The 14,043-nt window shown below is 45.2% G+C and overlaps 5 protein-coding genes across 5 annotated transcripts; 2 read left to right on the forward strand and 3 right to left on the reverse strand.

Annotated features, from left to right (window-relative positions):
• Positions 1–600: 600 nt before the first annotated feature.
• Positions 601–1,446, reverse strand: V2V93DRAFT_320942 (uncharacterized protein; the record flags this gene model as incomplete). The annotated part of the gene is made up of 2 exons (XM_066907342.1): positions 601–1,165; positions 1,241–1,446. The coding sequence occupies 2 exons, from the start codon at positions 1,444–1,446 to the stop codon at positions 601–603; spliced, it is 771 nt and encodes a 256-aa protein (XP_066768151.1).
• Positions 1,447–2,322: 876 nt separating this feature from the next.
• On the reverse strand, positions 2,323–4,654 carry V2V93DRAFT_320222 (P-loop containing nucleoside triphosphate hydrolase protein; the record flags this gene model as incomplete). Its single annotated transcript, XM_066907306.1, has 2 exons — positions 2,323–2,548; positions 2,676–4,654. 2 exons carry the CDS (start codon positions 4,652–4,654, stop codon positions 2,323–2,325), a joined length of 2,205 nt encoding a protein of 734 aa, XP_066768152.1.
• Positions 4,655–5,278: 624 nt separating this feature from the next.
• V2V93DRAFT_132180 (Sec1-like protein) lies at positions 5,279–8,126 on the forward strand. Its single transcript, XM_066906809.1, has 7 exons — positions 5,279–5,486; positions 5,545–5,585; positions 5,649–5,736; positions 5,802–5,954; positions 6,013–6,215; positions 6,285–6,760; positions 6,844–8,126. Exons 1-7 carry the CDS (start codon positions 5,453–5,455, stop codon positions 8,024–8,026), a joined length of 2,178 nt encoding a protein of 725 aa, XP_066768153.1. The 5' UTR covers positions 5,279–5,452; the 3' UTR covers positions 8,027–8,126.
• Positions 8,106–9,632, reverse strand: V2V93DRAFT_364831 (uncharacterized protein). Its single transcript, XM_066908930.1, has 5 exons — positions 9,194–9,632; positions 9,018–9,128; positions 8,809–8,948; positions 8,314–8,734; positions 8,106–8,236 (listed from the first exon to the last, which is right to left on the reverse strand). The coding sequence occupies exons 1-5, from the start codon at positions 9,338–9,340 to the stop codon at positions 8,219–8,221; spliced, it is 837 nt and encodes a 278-aa protein (XP_066768154.1). The 5' UTR covers positions 9,341–9,632; the 3' UTR covers positions 8,106–8,218.
• Positions 9,633–9,794: 162 nt separating this feature from the next.
• On the forward strand, positions 9,795–14,016 carry V2V93DRAFT_343117 (uncharacterized protein). Its single transcript, XM_066907844.1, has 3 exons — positions 9,795–10,284; positions 10,343–12,902; positions 12,973–14,016. The coding sequence occupies exons 1-3, from the start codon at positions 9,886–9,888 to the stop codon at positions 13,962–13,964; spliced, it is 3,951 nt and encodes a 1,316-aa protein (XP_066768155.1). The 5' UTR covers positions 9,795–9,885; the 3' UTR covers positions 13,965–14,016.
• Positions 14,017–14,043: the final 27 nt, after the last annotated feature.

Genomic DNA, 14,043 nt, shown 5'->3' on the forward strand with positions numbered 1-14,043 from the left:
AGTTATATTCATAATCATACTTGTACTCATACTTGTACTCATACTCATCTCCACTCATAGAGATCCTGTCATAGAATGCCTGTCACATTTCGTGTCGCTTTTGGCTTATGACTTCTTATTGTCTGCAATCTTACTCTGTTGGGCTGCTGCTCTGTTCAGAGCTCGGCTCACAAAAATCACACTAATCTACATCGGCTTGCCTCTTCCGTCTGTCATCCGGGACCCTGTCTCTTCCTCTGTCGTCCTGTCTTGGGTCTGTAGACCCTCTGCTGTCCTGAGGGCGGGAGACCGGCTGCTTGTCAATGTCATCTTCGGCCTACTGTTCTTTGTTCTTGCCGCGATCTGATTATCTGCTGCGGTCTTTGCTTCTACACCCAGAAATCACACTGAATCACGGAATGACCTGTCGCAAACTAAACCAAAAACTCTGTCTCACAAACCTCCGAACCGGCGATCTCAAACGATTGGGTCTTTAATTTCCGCCCCCTGACGTCATCTCTCTTGTCTGCGAGCGGGTACTGTACATCTCAAACGATGGGATCTCTATTGCTATAATCTATACTTGTCTAATGGATGCATCTATGAGTTCTACATCTATTTCTACCTCCCCAGTCGCTCCTTCTCGCCGTCTGAGAGCTCGTAGGCAGGCAGAAACCCACCCGCGCGCTCGAGCGCTGGATTGGGCACGGTATCGGTAGTGCCCCCCAGACTGGTGTACCCTTCGTCATACAGTCCACAGTACCGGATGCCGAGCTCGCGCAGAAATAGCCAAATCTCTGCGTACTCCCAATCTATAACCGGATGCACGCGCATAAACCGCGGCCATCCGCCATCGGTCTCGTCGAAATACCCCAGCGCGCCTCCGTTCGGATCTGTGCGTCGGGTGCCAACCATTATCGCCCTCACATGCGGCTTTGCGTGTAGGAAATGTGTAAATGCGGCCTTCATCGGGCCCGGCAGTCGAATCAAGTCAAGCGAATAGGTTTCTCCGCACAAACTCACAAACTCGTCCACCTGGACGAAGGCGTTGGCTGAATGCACATACACGCTGTGAATCCGCTGAGGCGCGTATTCGCTCTTATGGTAATGAATGCTGGCTAGTAAAAGTACCAGCATCACTAAACAATCTTTGCCTCCATTGAATGATATCGCAAGTTCATCAAATCTGCATGAGGGTAATATAAACCCCCCCCGCGTTAGCCGTAAATCTATAGCCACATCAAAACATAATTCAACTCACGTATATCGCGCCAGTGCTTGACTTATGACATCAAGAGACTCGCGGGTTCTTTTTCTAGTGCTCTGTCGCAATCGGCTCTTTTCATCGTCGTTAGCCGTCGCCTCATTTAGAAATAGATCCACCTTGTGTGCAAGCTCGGCGCAAACATGAATCAATGGCACTGTCGATGGTGTAGACTGCAATTTTGGTCGCTGATCTGTAGCCATTGTTCAATTGTATTCATATATACATGCGACAGTCTTCATGTATTTTGATGATGATGATGATAATGATGAACCTTCGAGAACGTATAGAATATAACTTTTTTTGTCTACCCAAGTTCCTGAAGCAATTTCAAAGTAATTCAATTAATCTTCTATAGCTGATCAGACTGTGCTATAATCTCAGTTAACTGCAAACTATTAAACAACCAACCGACGGCGGGATGAGAACGATCTAACTTATATATTGATGATACTTGACTGAAGCGTCGCATGTTCAATGCTCTTGCGCTCAGCCGTAACGTGGTTAGGGCATCTTTTTACTGGCTGCCTTATACTACACTTAGTACTGATACTCTTGATAACTAATACTCCGATAGCAATACTCTGATACTCTGATAATCTGATATTATACCGTCATACTATTCTGCTGCTGTACATTCGAGAGCCTCAACTAATAATATCTCTATCCACTCTGCGATGCCCCAAAATACAACTAGCGACTTACTAAGCGGTACTTAGGTAATCTCTCCCATAATCTCAGCTCGGCTACGCACCTCCGGTGAGTTGCACACACAGACAGACTTTAGAGCAGAAACATTCCAGCACGGCTATTGATCCAACAGATCCTCGATTGCGTCATTATCATTGGCTGTCAGACGGCTGTCAAGGGTCAAGGCCAAGTGCCCATCTTCGCCCATTTTTTGTTTTTGTCAGATTTTGTCATTGCTTTTCCTGTCACAAAACCCTACTGCTTATTTGCTTTTCTTTCAAACCTTCTTCTGTGGATCCGGTTCAGGCTCATAAACTATGCTACCTTCTGATAAATGAATGGGTATTGTCGTTTGTTCATCATTACTTGTTCATTTTATCTATTTACATTCAAAACCGTGACCGAAATGTGACTCCTTCCTCGTCTATTTGTCGTTCTTGCTGTTCTTCGCTTTCTTCCGCCTCCTCCTCATCCTCATCCTCCCCCATCTCTGTCGCTCGGCTCACTCGCCGTCGGAACTCTATCGTATTCAAGCACCGATCGATAAGCGTCTGTATATGTGTCGCCAGTTCAGACGCTCCTTCGCGGTCATACAGCACATTTGGAAAACGGTACCTATTCCTCGTTAGTCATTAATTGGTAAAAAAATATAAAATAATAAACGAATAAAAAATAAAAATAAAAAAATAAAAAAATAAAAAAATAAAAAAATAAGATAAAAAGCACGCGGAGAAATTCTTACGATAGCCACAAGTATATTGTAGTCAGCACATTCAGCTGCTCGAGCTTTTTCAACGTTGCTGCTTTCGACACGTCCGCAAACTCAATGCTCTCGAGCTCAAACTGCGGCACGTCCACAAGCGAAATCGGTCGCCCCTGGCTGATTGCAACGGCAAGCTCGCGCATCACCTCCGACACATTTTCAACGCGGCCGTTGGCCGGCGCCGTGACAATCTGACTGCGCTCGCTGATTTGCATATCGGTTACGCCTTCAATCATACTCGCCACGTCGATCTGCTGGTACAGCGAACACAAGCTGTAGAGCTTCGACGATGATGCAAGATGGTAGAAGCGTGTCAAAATCTGGTTGAAGGCCGTCTGCGGTGGCATATCTTGCGCAAACCGTCGAATGGTTTGGATATCTGGAATTAGCCCCGCCGTCTTAATAGCCTTCGTCGTGCTCACCATCGCCCGCCGCAAGTACCCATGATCATCAGCCTCTAGCGTGGTCACCAGCCCAAGTCGCTCTTGCTCGTCGCTCTCACTCGAGGATGTCTCGACCGACGACCGATATCGCCCCGCCCGCCCGGCAATCTGCTTCATCTGACTTGTATCTATCCGGCGAAACAACGAGCCATCGTATTTCGTCACTGTCTCAAATATAATCCTTTTCACCGACAAATTCAAGCCCATGCCGACCGCGTCCGACGCAACCAGAATATCGACGTCCGACTCTGGGTCGTTGAATAGCTGCGCCTGCTTGGCGCGCGTTTCCGGCGGCAATCCGCCGTAAATTATCGCGCACTTCTGGCCTGTCGCTTCCTCAATCTTCCTCTTCATTGCAAAAATCATCACCCGACTAAACGTAATCAATGCATCGCCCTTGCGTACTTTCTTCACGTCGCCTTCGAGCGATTTTTTTTCCACCTCGAGCGCTCCCAATCGCGAGTATCTATTCACCACCACCTCGTCGCCGACACTCGCCGCCAGCGTCTGCAATAGCTCGACCGTGCGCTCTTCGCCACATAAATGAATCTCGCGCGCGCGTACTCCAAGTACAGCCGTAGTCCACGCCCAGCCTCGCGCGGCATCAGAAATCATTTGAATCTCATCAATAACCGCCACCTCATACTCATTATTCAAATCTATCATCTCCACCGTCGACGACGTGGTTCGCGCCCGTCGTCCCCTATCGTCTTCGCCGGCGATAACTTCTTCTCCCGTTACTAGATTACAAGGAATTCCTTGCACGCGGAATCTATCGTAAATCTCCCGCGCCAGTAGTCGCAGTGGACCAGCGTAGATTCCTGACTTTGCGCTCGCCAGCCGCTGCAGTGCCGTGTATGTCTTGCCGCTGTTCGTCGGACCTACATGTAGAATCCATTTGCGTTTCATTGCGCGCGCCGCGGGAAAGCTTTCGGCTGGGTGGGTCAAGCTTGCTATTTGTCTGGCTGTAGTGGAGGATGATGCTGAGAAAGACGAAGACGAGAGTGTGCGCTCAGCCAAGAAATTGACAAAACATTGCCGAATAAACCGGGTCGTCATATTATGAAACGTTTTTCGGTCTTGTAAACTTAGCGCTCGCAATGTAGCTAGATGAGGCCGCGAAGGTCGATGAAGCATGTACTCGTCAAACGCCGGCGCGTGAGCTAATGAATACTGATTCTCAGGTAATGTGCGAATTATCGCAAAATATTCTGTCAGTAGCTGATCGTATAGTTCTGGATCTGAAACCTTGGCGTCTGTCATTATTCTGCGTTTGATATTTGGTGACAAGAGAGGTTCGTGATGCGAGATCAAGAGCGTCAGTAGAGAGTGGTACGATATCGGATCTTGGGGACGATGATAATTGTGTTTGTTGCTATGGTTGTTATTATAGTGATGTTGCGATTGTTTGCCTGACGGAATGTAATTCTTTGCTTTAGAACGGCTGAGATGTGTGGTTGTATGAAAGCACCGTGCTCGAAAAGCCAGTCCGGCAATTCGAGGTGTTCGTTGCATCGCGTGTGCCGGTGCTGCTGCTCTGACGTGTCGAAATTAGTGTCGAAATTATCGTGAAGTAAAGGTACCGGTCACTCGTTCAACTCTGATGTAAGATTGAGCTCTATCTTTCAGCTAGAAAAAATAGAATTCACTCTTGACGCGTCTTGAAAGACGGAAAAAGAAATTGCTGGTTTCTCGAGATGGTGCTTTCAAGCCTCATCAGTTCTATAAAGCCGCAACTCCTCTACCTTTCTCTCAACCCAGCTCAAAATATAAAAAAAGAAAGAAAACTTAATACCGCAACTTCAAATCAGGCAGCACAAATGTTTTCTTCCTTCTCCTACAAACCGCTAAACTCTCACTCCTCTCAAAGCTCAGCTATTAGAAATTTCATTAGAGAAAAATATTCAGAGCCGCACGACTATGGGTTTCTTCATCCCCAAAATACACTTTGTAAAACCACTTAATCTTTCATTAAGTTGTTTGAATGAAAGAGTGTGTACAATTCAGGATATACGCAGACAAAGAGTTGATTCCGAGTCTTGCTGCTCTACAAATCCTCATAGTTATAGCAAGAAGAATTTAAAAAAGTTGAAACTGGGTGCTGGATGTTCTTTATTAATTTAGCAGTTTTTTTTGATTTGCATTTGTGAAAAAATTCGATATTCCATTCAAAAGTGTGGTCGTCAGGCGCACGGTGCGATAGCTTATAACTGCTTTTCAATCACCTCCAAGTATTTCCAGCTGCATTATTCTACTGTTATTCTGTGTTGTGGCTTTTAAATCAAAGAGAGGTGGGTGAAAAGGAATTGAAAGATGCCTATATCTTTGATTGACCGGTATCGAGAAAGTATGTTTTCAGCATTTATCGCGTTTGATTTCATTTACTGATTTCTTGCCCCTTACAGAGATCTTTGGGCTTTTGGATTCGATTGTTGTCAAGAATAATGTCAGTGATTCTCTGCTGTAAAAATGGTACTTGGCAGATACTTACAGATATTTTTGTGTTTAGTATAAATACTTAGTGGTTGATGATTATACTCTAAAACTTATAAACAAAGTAGCCACGGATCTCGAGATTCTCAAGCATAATGTTTCCGGTATCTATTTAATGTTCATCATTTGACTTTTTACATACCCATTGAGCTCACAAAATTGTCGCTAGCCGTCGAACGAATTGAGGAGCGTCGTCAAAGCAGAGGGTCGTTTGAAGCAGTATATATTTTATCACCGAGACCTCATATCGTTGATTGTTTAATTTCCGATTATTCACGATCCCCGCCTAGATATGGCACCGCGCACGTATACTTTGTTCCTAGTACGCTTTTTTGTTTCTTTTAATCTTTGATTGCGTGAATGTACTGATTGGTATATAGTGCTCGGTGAACATGAGCAGCGACGACTATACGATTCTCCGGCGGCGAGGTATATGGGAGGTTTCTGTAATCCGCTGTTGATTGATTATATGCCGCAGCAGTCGCAAGTTTATACATTTAGTGAACCGGATGCCATGGTTACGTTTTATAATCGCGAGTGCTATAATCTTGTCGAAAAGGAGATCATTCACACTGCCAGAAGGGTATGCTCTTTTTTTTTCTTTTTTTTTTTCGGATTTGATGGTACTTTATGTTTGCTAAATATTGTTTAGCTAGTAAGTATATGTGCTACTTTAGGCGAATACCCAATAATTCGCTTCTATAATCCCCTCGAGCCCCGCCACGAAGCCTCGGCATTACCATATATGATTGCATCTCGTTTTCAAGAAGAACTAGATCAATATGCGCGCGCTAATCGCAATTTTCCATCGACGGAAGCTGATAGACCACAATCGGTCTTCTTAATCCTCGACCGATCATTTGATACAAGAGGTCCGTTTTTACACGAACTCACGTACGAGACTATGGTTCGTGATTTACTATTTATTAAAGATGATAAATATTCATTCGAGGTTCCGGCCGCGGATACCGAAGATGGAATGAATAAGCAAGATGTTGTTGAAGGAGTGCTTAGTGATGAGGATCCGATTTGGGTGTCATTGCGGCATAAGTATATTGCTGATGCTATTGATGGGGTTTATGAGCTAGTGCAGAGGTTCATGAAGGAGAATTCAAGTTTTGCAAATTTGTACGTTTCGTCCCCCCTCTTCCCGTTTTTCTTTGCTTGTTATTTTTCGGTTTTCTAATTATTGTGGGTTGATCTTTATGTAGAAGCGAGGCCAGTATGTCGCAGCTCAAGGACGTGATGCTGACAATGCGTGTCGTGACCAAAGAAAAAGACAGGCTGAGCTTACACAGTAACATGACTGAAACAATCACGAATCTCTTTCACAAGACAGGCGTTGATATGATTGTCGATGTCGAGCAGAGTCTCGCGACAGGGTTTACCGAGGATGGCAAACTGCCAAAACAAGTACTTGCCGAGATGGTACCACTGCTTGATAATGATAAAGTGTCGCCGCGCGATCGGATTCGACTTATTGGCTTGTATATGCTCTATCGAGAAGGAATTATAGAGTCCGATTTCCGCAAGCTCAGTCAGCACGCTAAACTTAGCGAGACGGATATGCAGTTATTGCGTAACATGGATTTACTGGGCGCGCGACTATTCAAGTCTTCTCCACGAGAAAAAGTGCGACCGCAGCATCAGCAGCAGCAGCAGCAGCGCAAAACACGAGTACAGCGCGAAGTCAAAGAAGGCGAGACAGTTGAGATTGCGCGGTACATGTCTCCATTGAAAGAAATCCTCGAGGATATCGTTAGTAACACACTTGACGTGCAGAGTTTCCCGTACTCTAAAGACCAGCCTGAGACGGCCGAAGGTATTACGCCCATATCAACAAGTCAGTCTAGTAGTACTGCCACTACCGCCACACGACGCACCAAAGCCACATGGTACGATGCTGACGCAACGATTCGTGCGCCCGCGCAACGCGTATTTGTTTTTATCGCGGGTGGAATGACCTACGCCGAGGCACGGGTAGCCTATGAAGTCTCGCAAACGCATAATCGGGAAGTTATCATTGGCGCCGAAGATTTTCTCACGCCACAGGAATGGCTGCGACAGTTATTGCGATTGCGAATGCCGCGCGATATTCTGCGATTGGAGGCCGATAAACCCCAGCCTGTGATGCCCGCATACTTACTGGAACCGGATCCGCCACCACCGACGCATATCACGTCCTCCCAACAGCGAAGACCTGCGCCGCCTGTAGCGGTAGGCGCGTCGTCGTCGCCGGCATCTTCATCGCATGTGCCGAATGCTGCGCCACATAAATTGTCAAGAAATCCAGAGCATCATCACAAGACTGCTGGTAATCCACCTGGACACTTCGATGTAATTGATACAAAGAAGAAGAAGAGTAGCGGTAAGCTTGGACGGTTGTTCAAGTGACATCATCTGTCAAATAATGGGTTGAATTTATAGACTTTTGTATTATTTTTGCATTTGGAGATTTTTGCTGTGGTTTTTGCCTTTTATTTTATGTGTCATTGTTCTATTTTATGTCCGTAGGAGCGTACAAATTCATTATCACGCACAAAAGCCAGGTCCATTGCAAATTCAATTTCAAAGACAAAAACGACTCTACATAATTAATTTGAACTGTTAATTTGAAAGAGAAAAATGGTTAGTAAAAACTTCCAGAAATTTATGGCGATATAAGAAGGAAAAAAACTCACATGCTCAAAATCAACTGTAGTGTACGCAAGTCCTAAATCCGTCAACTCCTCACAGGCAGCCATCACCGAATTCCTCGAGGCACCAATTCGATCAGCAATTACACCGATATGGGCACCTTCATTCATATCCTGCTCCTCTGCGGTTTTTAGCGCATCGAAGATGCGGCGCTGTAAAGGCGTCAAACTCTCTGTTTCGTAACTTGTAGTGAATAACGCCGATGAATTCGATTTGGCTACATCGGCGGTAGAGTATAGCGATGATGGAACTACTGTTTGAAGATGGACTAGCAGAGGTTCGAGGACAGAAAAAGTCACCTCATCTAGGCCGGTTATAGGACGCATATGCCGGAGCGCGATGTATCGTTTATCGTTAAAATTGCTGATTTCGCCAATGATACGTACATAGTCTCCTACGCGCGGACTGGAGTAGATTTGTTCGATCTCGTTAGATTTGAATCACCCGAAAGCGGAAAGCAAAAAAAAGAAAAAACTTACAAAGATTCAGAGCGATCAAAGTCTTGCTCGTCTGGTCTGTTGATTTTGCGAGCATCGCACATGCCGGTGCTATCTTCGACTCTGTATGTTGAGGTCGTAGTCGCATGTGTTACATTGCGCACAATTCCTACCACCGAGACCTAGGTCATTCAGAAAAAAGGTTAGCTGTTGCCTTAATTAAATACAGATAATTAAATAAAAGTGCATACGTTGATCACTTCGACGCCGTCAATGATGAATGGTGCGTCGTCGTGGGTCTTGGTTGCGTCGATGATTTGTTTCATAGTCACTGGTCGAAGCCTTGTCTTTCCTTCAGGAATCTAATTAAATTAAACATTAGCCTAAACCCATAAGAGAAAATCACGTCAAGAAATTGAAACCGTACAGTACGATCAGCTCCTCCCTGCGAAGAATACTTGACATCACCGTTTGTATCACCGCCACCATACGAATTCGTCATGTATCCACCACCAGTATCGCCTCCCCCATATCCGCCATACGAATTTCCGTCGTATGAGTTATAATTTGACATTTGCGTCGTTTTGATGTGGTTAGTTGTTGGAAGGAATGACAAGTGTGAAAGGAGATAGAGAGGGTTGAGAGTTGACGCGACGCGTTTTCCTTTCCTGCTTGACAAACAACGCGTACTGCGTCACGAGTCACAAAGTCACAATAAATCACAAGTAGTTTGAGTATTGCTGTGTTTCAATTTTTCTTGGTCAGAAACATTTGAGCTATCTTATTTATGTATATATTTAGTTATGTAGCAGCCGTATTCTGATTCTCAGTAAATAACAACCACCATGTCCGAATATGCCCAGGTCGGACATGGTAGGATGTCATCTTCGAGCCGCATGCGCAGTTCTGTATTGCGTGCGGGCCATATTTGTGTATCTTTAACGCTATTTATTATGTAAAATAGTATTAATTCTGCACCAAGCTATGCTACAGCTGCGCAGACCGCGTCCTCGGTCTGTCGCATGCCCACCAATCTGACATTCTCAACTGTAACTTTTCCAATCTAAATTGGATTTTATTGTCTGCTGAAAGGAGGTTTTGATTTACGACAATTGTCAAATGATTTCATCGGCAGACCCATTCAGGGTCCGCCTGCTCCCGGTCTCGCTCAAAGAGGCCGCTCTAGATAGTCCGTCGTTCCGCACTGCGTCATGGCATATCAACGAGCAAGTAGAAGCCGTTGAGCGGTGGCTAGATCAATATGTTAAAGCTGGGCATCGACTTAGTATGGACGCCGATAATATGCAAGAGTCGGTAAATATGTTGCTAGGACGGTCCTTTCCGCAGTTTATCACCGAGAATATTATTGATCATGATTACACGCTCACTGCTATGAAGTCGTATTCTGAAGGTTTGCGCATCTTTTGGGCTAATTTTATAAAGGCTATAAAGGGAATGGAGAAAAATGTTATTGAGCAGCTAGATAGTTTACACAGAAAAGAGCTGCGGCAGTATAAAGTATTGAGACTTTGTTTTATCTGTTTATTTCAAAGAGACGCTGACTGATCTCTCACAGGACGTGAAGCGCAACTTTGACATTGCCCAGCAAAGATATGATAGCTTAGTAGCTCGTTATAATTCTCAAACACGATCAAAGGAACCCTCAGCTCTTCGCGAGGACGCATTCCAACTCTACGAAGCTCGCAAGCTGTACGTCAAGGTCTCATTTGATCTCTGTCTTATCACAGTCGCATTTAAGCATGGACTTGATCGGGCTATCGTAACTGCATTTTCAGATCAATGGCTTATTATGGGCACTGATACCACAAACGAGGGAACCAACCCGGCGTATGATAAAATTGGTGATGATCTTCGTCGTATAAGAAAATGGAGTGATTTGATGGAATCCTCAATGAAGATCCTTTTCAAAGAGCTGAATATCACTCGTCGTGATCTCGAGAGTCTTGTGATGAACGAAATTTCACCGCCGCGAGACCTGGCAGAGTACTCGAATTGGACAGTGCCGAGTCTCAATGACCGCTCGCATAGGGCGGCGGCATCGCAGGCTGGTTCGTTGCCTACCAGCCCCGTTATTTCGAACTCGCAGCAACCCAACTCATTGCACCATGCCTCAGTTATCGATCCGCAGTCTGTGGACTCGGAGAAACACGGCTGGTTGTTTCTGCGCACTTATGTCGGAAAGCCAGCGAGACAGGTTTGGGTTCGGCGCTGGGTTTTTGTCAAAGATGGTATTTTCGGATGGCTTGTTCAGTCGCCTAGTCGCAGTTACGTCGAAGAAAGTGACAAAGTTGGTGTTCTGCTGTGCAACGTCAAGCCATCGACTGCCGAGGATCGTCGGTTTTGCTTTGAAGTTACGACAAAGGACACGGCTTTGATGCTACAAGCCGAAAGCCAAAACGATCTTGTGGCCTGGCTTAATGTTTTTGATGCCGCTAAGCGCAAGGCTCTCGATTCTTCCAACAACAACGATACTGATAAGGCTTTTGAGATTATCTCGCCGTTTCCGGAATTTGCTTCTACGGTTCAGACTTCTGCTGACGCAGAGTTAACGCATGATAGGCATGAAGGGATACCGTCCTTGAACAGATCGTCACAGGATACTAGTCGACAGGCGTCAAAGAAAATAAATCCGCCTACGCCTGCCCTACAGGCACTTATTAATGCCGGCCAAGCTATCACCGGTCAGCATAGCAGCATCCAAAACTTCATTTCGGGCGCCGACAAATTATTTGACGAAATTGTTCCACCAACAACTGACTTGGCTCCTACTACATTGGCTAACAATCCCATTGCTACCTCGATGACTAAGACCGCTATTGTGGCGCACGCATCTGTGCCGCAGTATTCGTTTCCCAACAGTCTCACCGCGAATACGTGGGGTAGTGTCAATTGGGGCGTTCGTCAACTAGCTGAGGAGCAAGAAGAGGATCTTCAAAAGAAGCGCATCGAAGATACTGAAAATTCGCCGCCTGTACCTGCTGTTGTCATTGAGCCTCCTGAGAATGAAGTTAGTCTTGCGACTGAGCGAGAATTGTATCGTAATCGAACCTACCAGAGCTCGATTCCGTATGAGCTGCGGGTTCAAGATGCTCAATTACGCACGATTTTTCCTAATGTTGGTTTGGATGAGAATGTTGTGCTTGTGTGTCGATTAGTATGGGGCGGATCTACTCTGCAAGTATTTTCTGGTCGCGCTTATATCACTCAAAAGCGTATTTATTTATATGCGAATAACGGGGATATGGTTACCGCTCGATATCGATCGTTTGATGATATTGCCTCAGTGCGTGGCGAGTCTAATCAGTACTACGATGCATTCTTTGTTGACTTTAAAGATGGAAGCGAGATGTCGGCCAAAACCTATTTAGATTCTGGACGTATAATTCAGCGGCGTCTGCAGTTCTTGATAGACAACTACCAGAATGGTAATAGTTTAGACGTTGAATCAATTCTCAAACGTTTATTAGAGCTCGATCAGCAGGCTCCTGATATTAGTTGGGACGAAGTTCCTAGTCCACTAGCTGAGGACGAGAACAATGATCCGATGGAAAATGTCACTGTTAAGAGAGGGCACGATCTTGCACTTGATCGTGGCTTGCTGTCGCCTGCGCGGCAACTGCCTGATAGATCAGTCAAGCCAAAGCTCAAACTGCCGGGTAAGCCCGTTGAGTATGATCTTTCTAGTTCGATGGATAAGCTGGTGTTTTCTACGATATTTGAAGTGTCTGCAAAAGCTTTGTTTCATCTCATGTTTGGTGACAAGTCGGCATTGTTTCTGCAATTTTTTGTCAGTAGCGGCGCCTTCAATATTGAACAGAGTCCCTGGATCAGTCTAGGCGGTACCAATCTCGAACGAGAGTTCAAGCTCGATATTGAGCGTACGGTGATTAGAGGCTGCTCTAAACAACAGAGCATTATATGCTCGCAAAAAGTAGAGAAAATGGACGATTATATCTTGTATGTTGTTGGTGATCGGCGGACGCCGTGGAATTTGCCTATGTCGGAGCTGTATTCGCAGTCGACAAGGTTTGTCATTACTTATGTGACCAAGTACAGTTGTCGGCTCTCGATTTGGGGAGCTCTTGAGTATAACACTCTGAGTCCGTTGGTTAAAAGTGAGTCAGCCTTTTTTGAGTTGATTTTTTTATCTCGAAAATTTGAAATTAATTCTCATTGTCATTTTAGGGATTGTGCAGCGCGCTGCTGTGGCAGATTTAAAGCAAGACGCAAAAGTCATTAACATGTTGACAATAAAGAACCTCAGACAGCTTGGCACAAAGGGTAGAACGAGCAAGTCTATACAATTATACGGTCAAGTAGGCAAGTCTAATGCTCCTGTCGATATTGCGAGCGAGGTTAAAATTATGCAGCTGCAAGATAAGCAACAAATGATCTTGTTCTTTTCACGACGCACTTCTGGATTTTTACTGCTGGAGGAACTCGTGATATTGGCTGAGCAAGGGTTTACAGTATTGCTAGGAATTCTTTTACGTGTTCTTCGGAAAATTTTCGGCCTCGTTACTGAGCATTGGTTCCTTGTACTTGTAGCTGCGTTATCGGTCTTCTTGAATCTTTATCTCGGAACACGATTCACCGTCTCGTATTTCACGGAAAAGAGAGCATGGAATACAATGAACGAGATTGGAGTCAAACCAAATGGTATTTTTGCAAAGGCAGTATATTTGAGTGATCTACAGGATTATATTGTGTCTGGCCAGCAGTTGGCTGCCGACCCCCAAGGATTGTGCTACTCCAAATTTCGCGAACTGTCAGAACTTATAACGCCAGACTCACCTATTGAGTTGTCAGACATGATTTTCTCTGACTCACTTACTCAGGACGCAGCTCGTCGTATCTGGTTGGCGCGACAAAAAGCCGGCATTGAGCGACACCAGCACATCGTAGCTCTCCGCGTGATTTCGCGCGTAGAGAAAGAGCTGGTTCGCGCAGAATGGGGAACTTGGCTTCATGCGCAGCGGGTGCGCTGTGAGGACTTGTTATCACATGAGACACTGCCGGATAAGAATACTGATAGTGTTGTTACTGCGCTGGGTATTTGTAATTTATTTGAGACGAGTGGAAATGAGACTATGGTTGATTGGGAGCGCATGGTTCGGTCGTATTGCCAAAGCTGTGATACGGAGTTTGATCATGACCACACTGCTATTGATATTTAGTTTGTTATATTGCAGTAAATAGTGGAATATAAAAAGTAGTGTATATCTAATTCTGCACGGAGCCGAAAGCAAACGCCGA

This window comes from Kockiozyma suomiensis, assembly GCF_038497685.1.
Source record: "Kockiozyma suomiensis strain NRRL Y-17356 unplaced genomic scaffold V2V93scaffold_2, whole genome shotgun sequence".
In the NCBI taxonomy this organism is placed as follows: Eukaryota; Fungi; Ascomycota; class Lipomycetes; order Lipomycetales; family Lipomycetaceae; genus Kockiozyma; species Kockiozyma suomiensis.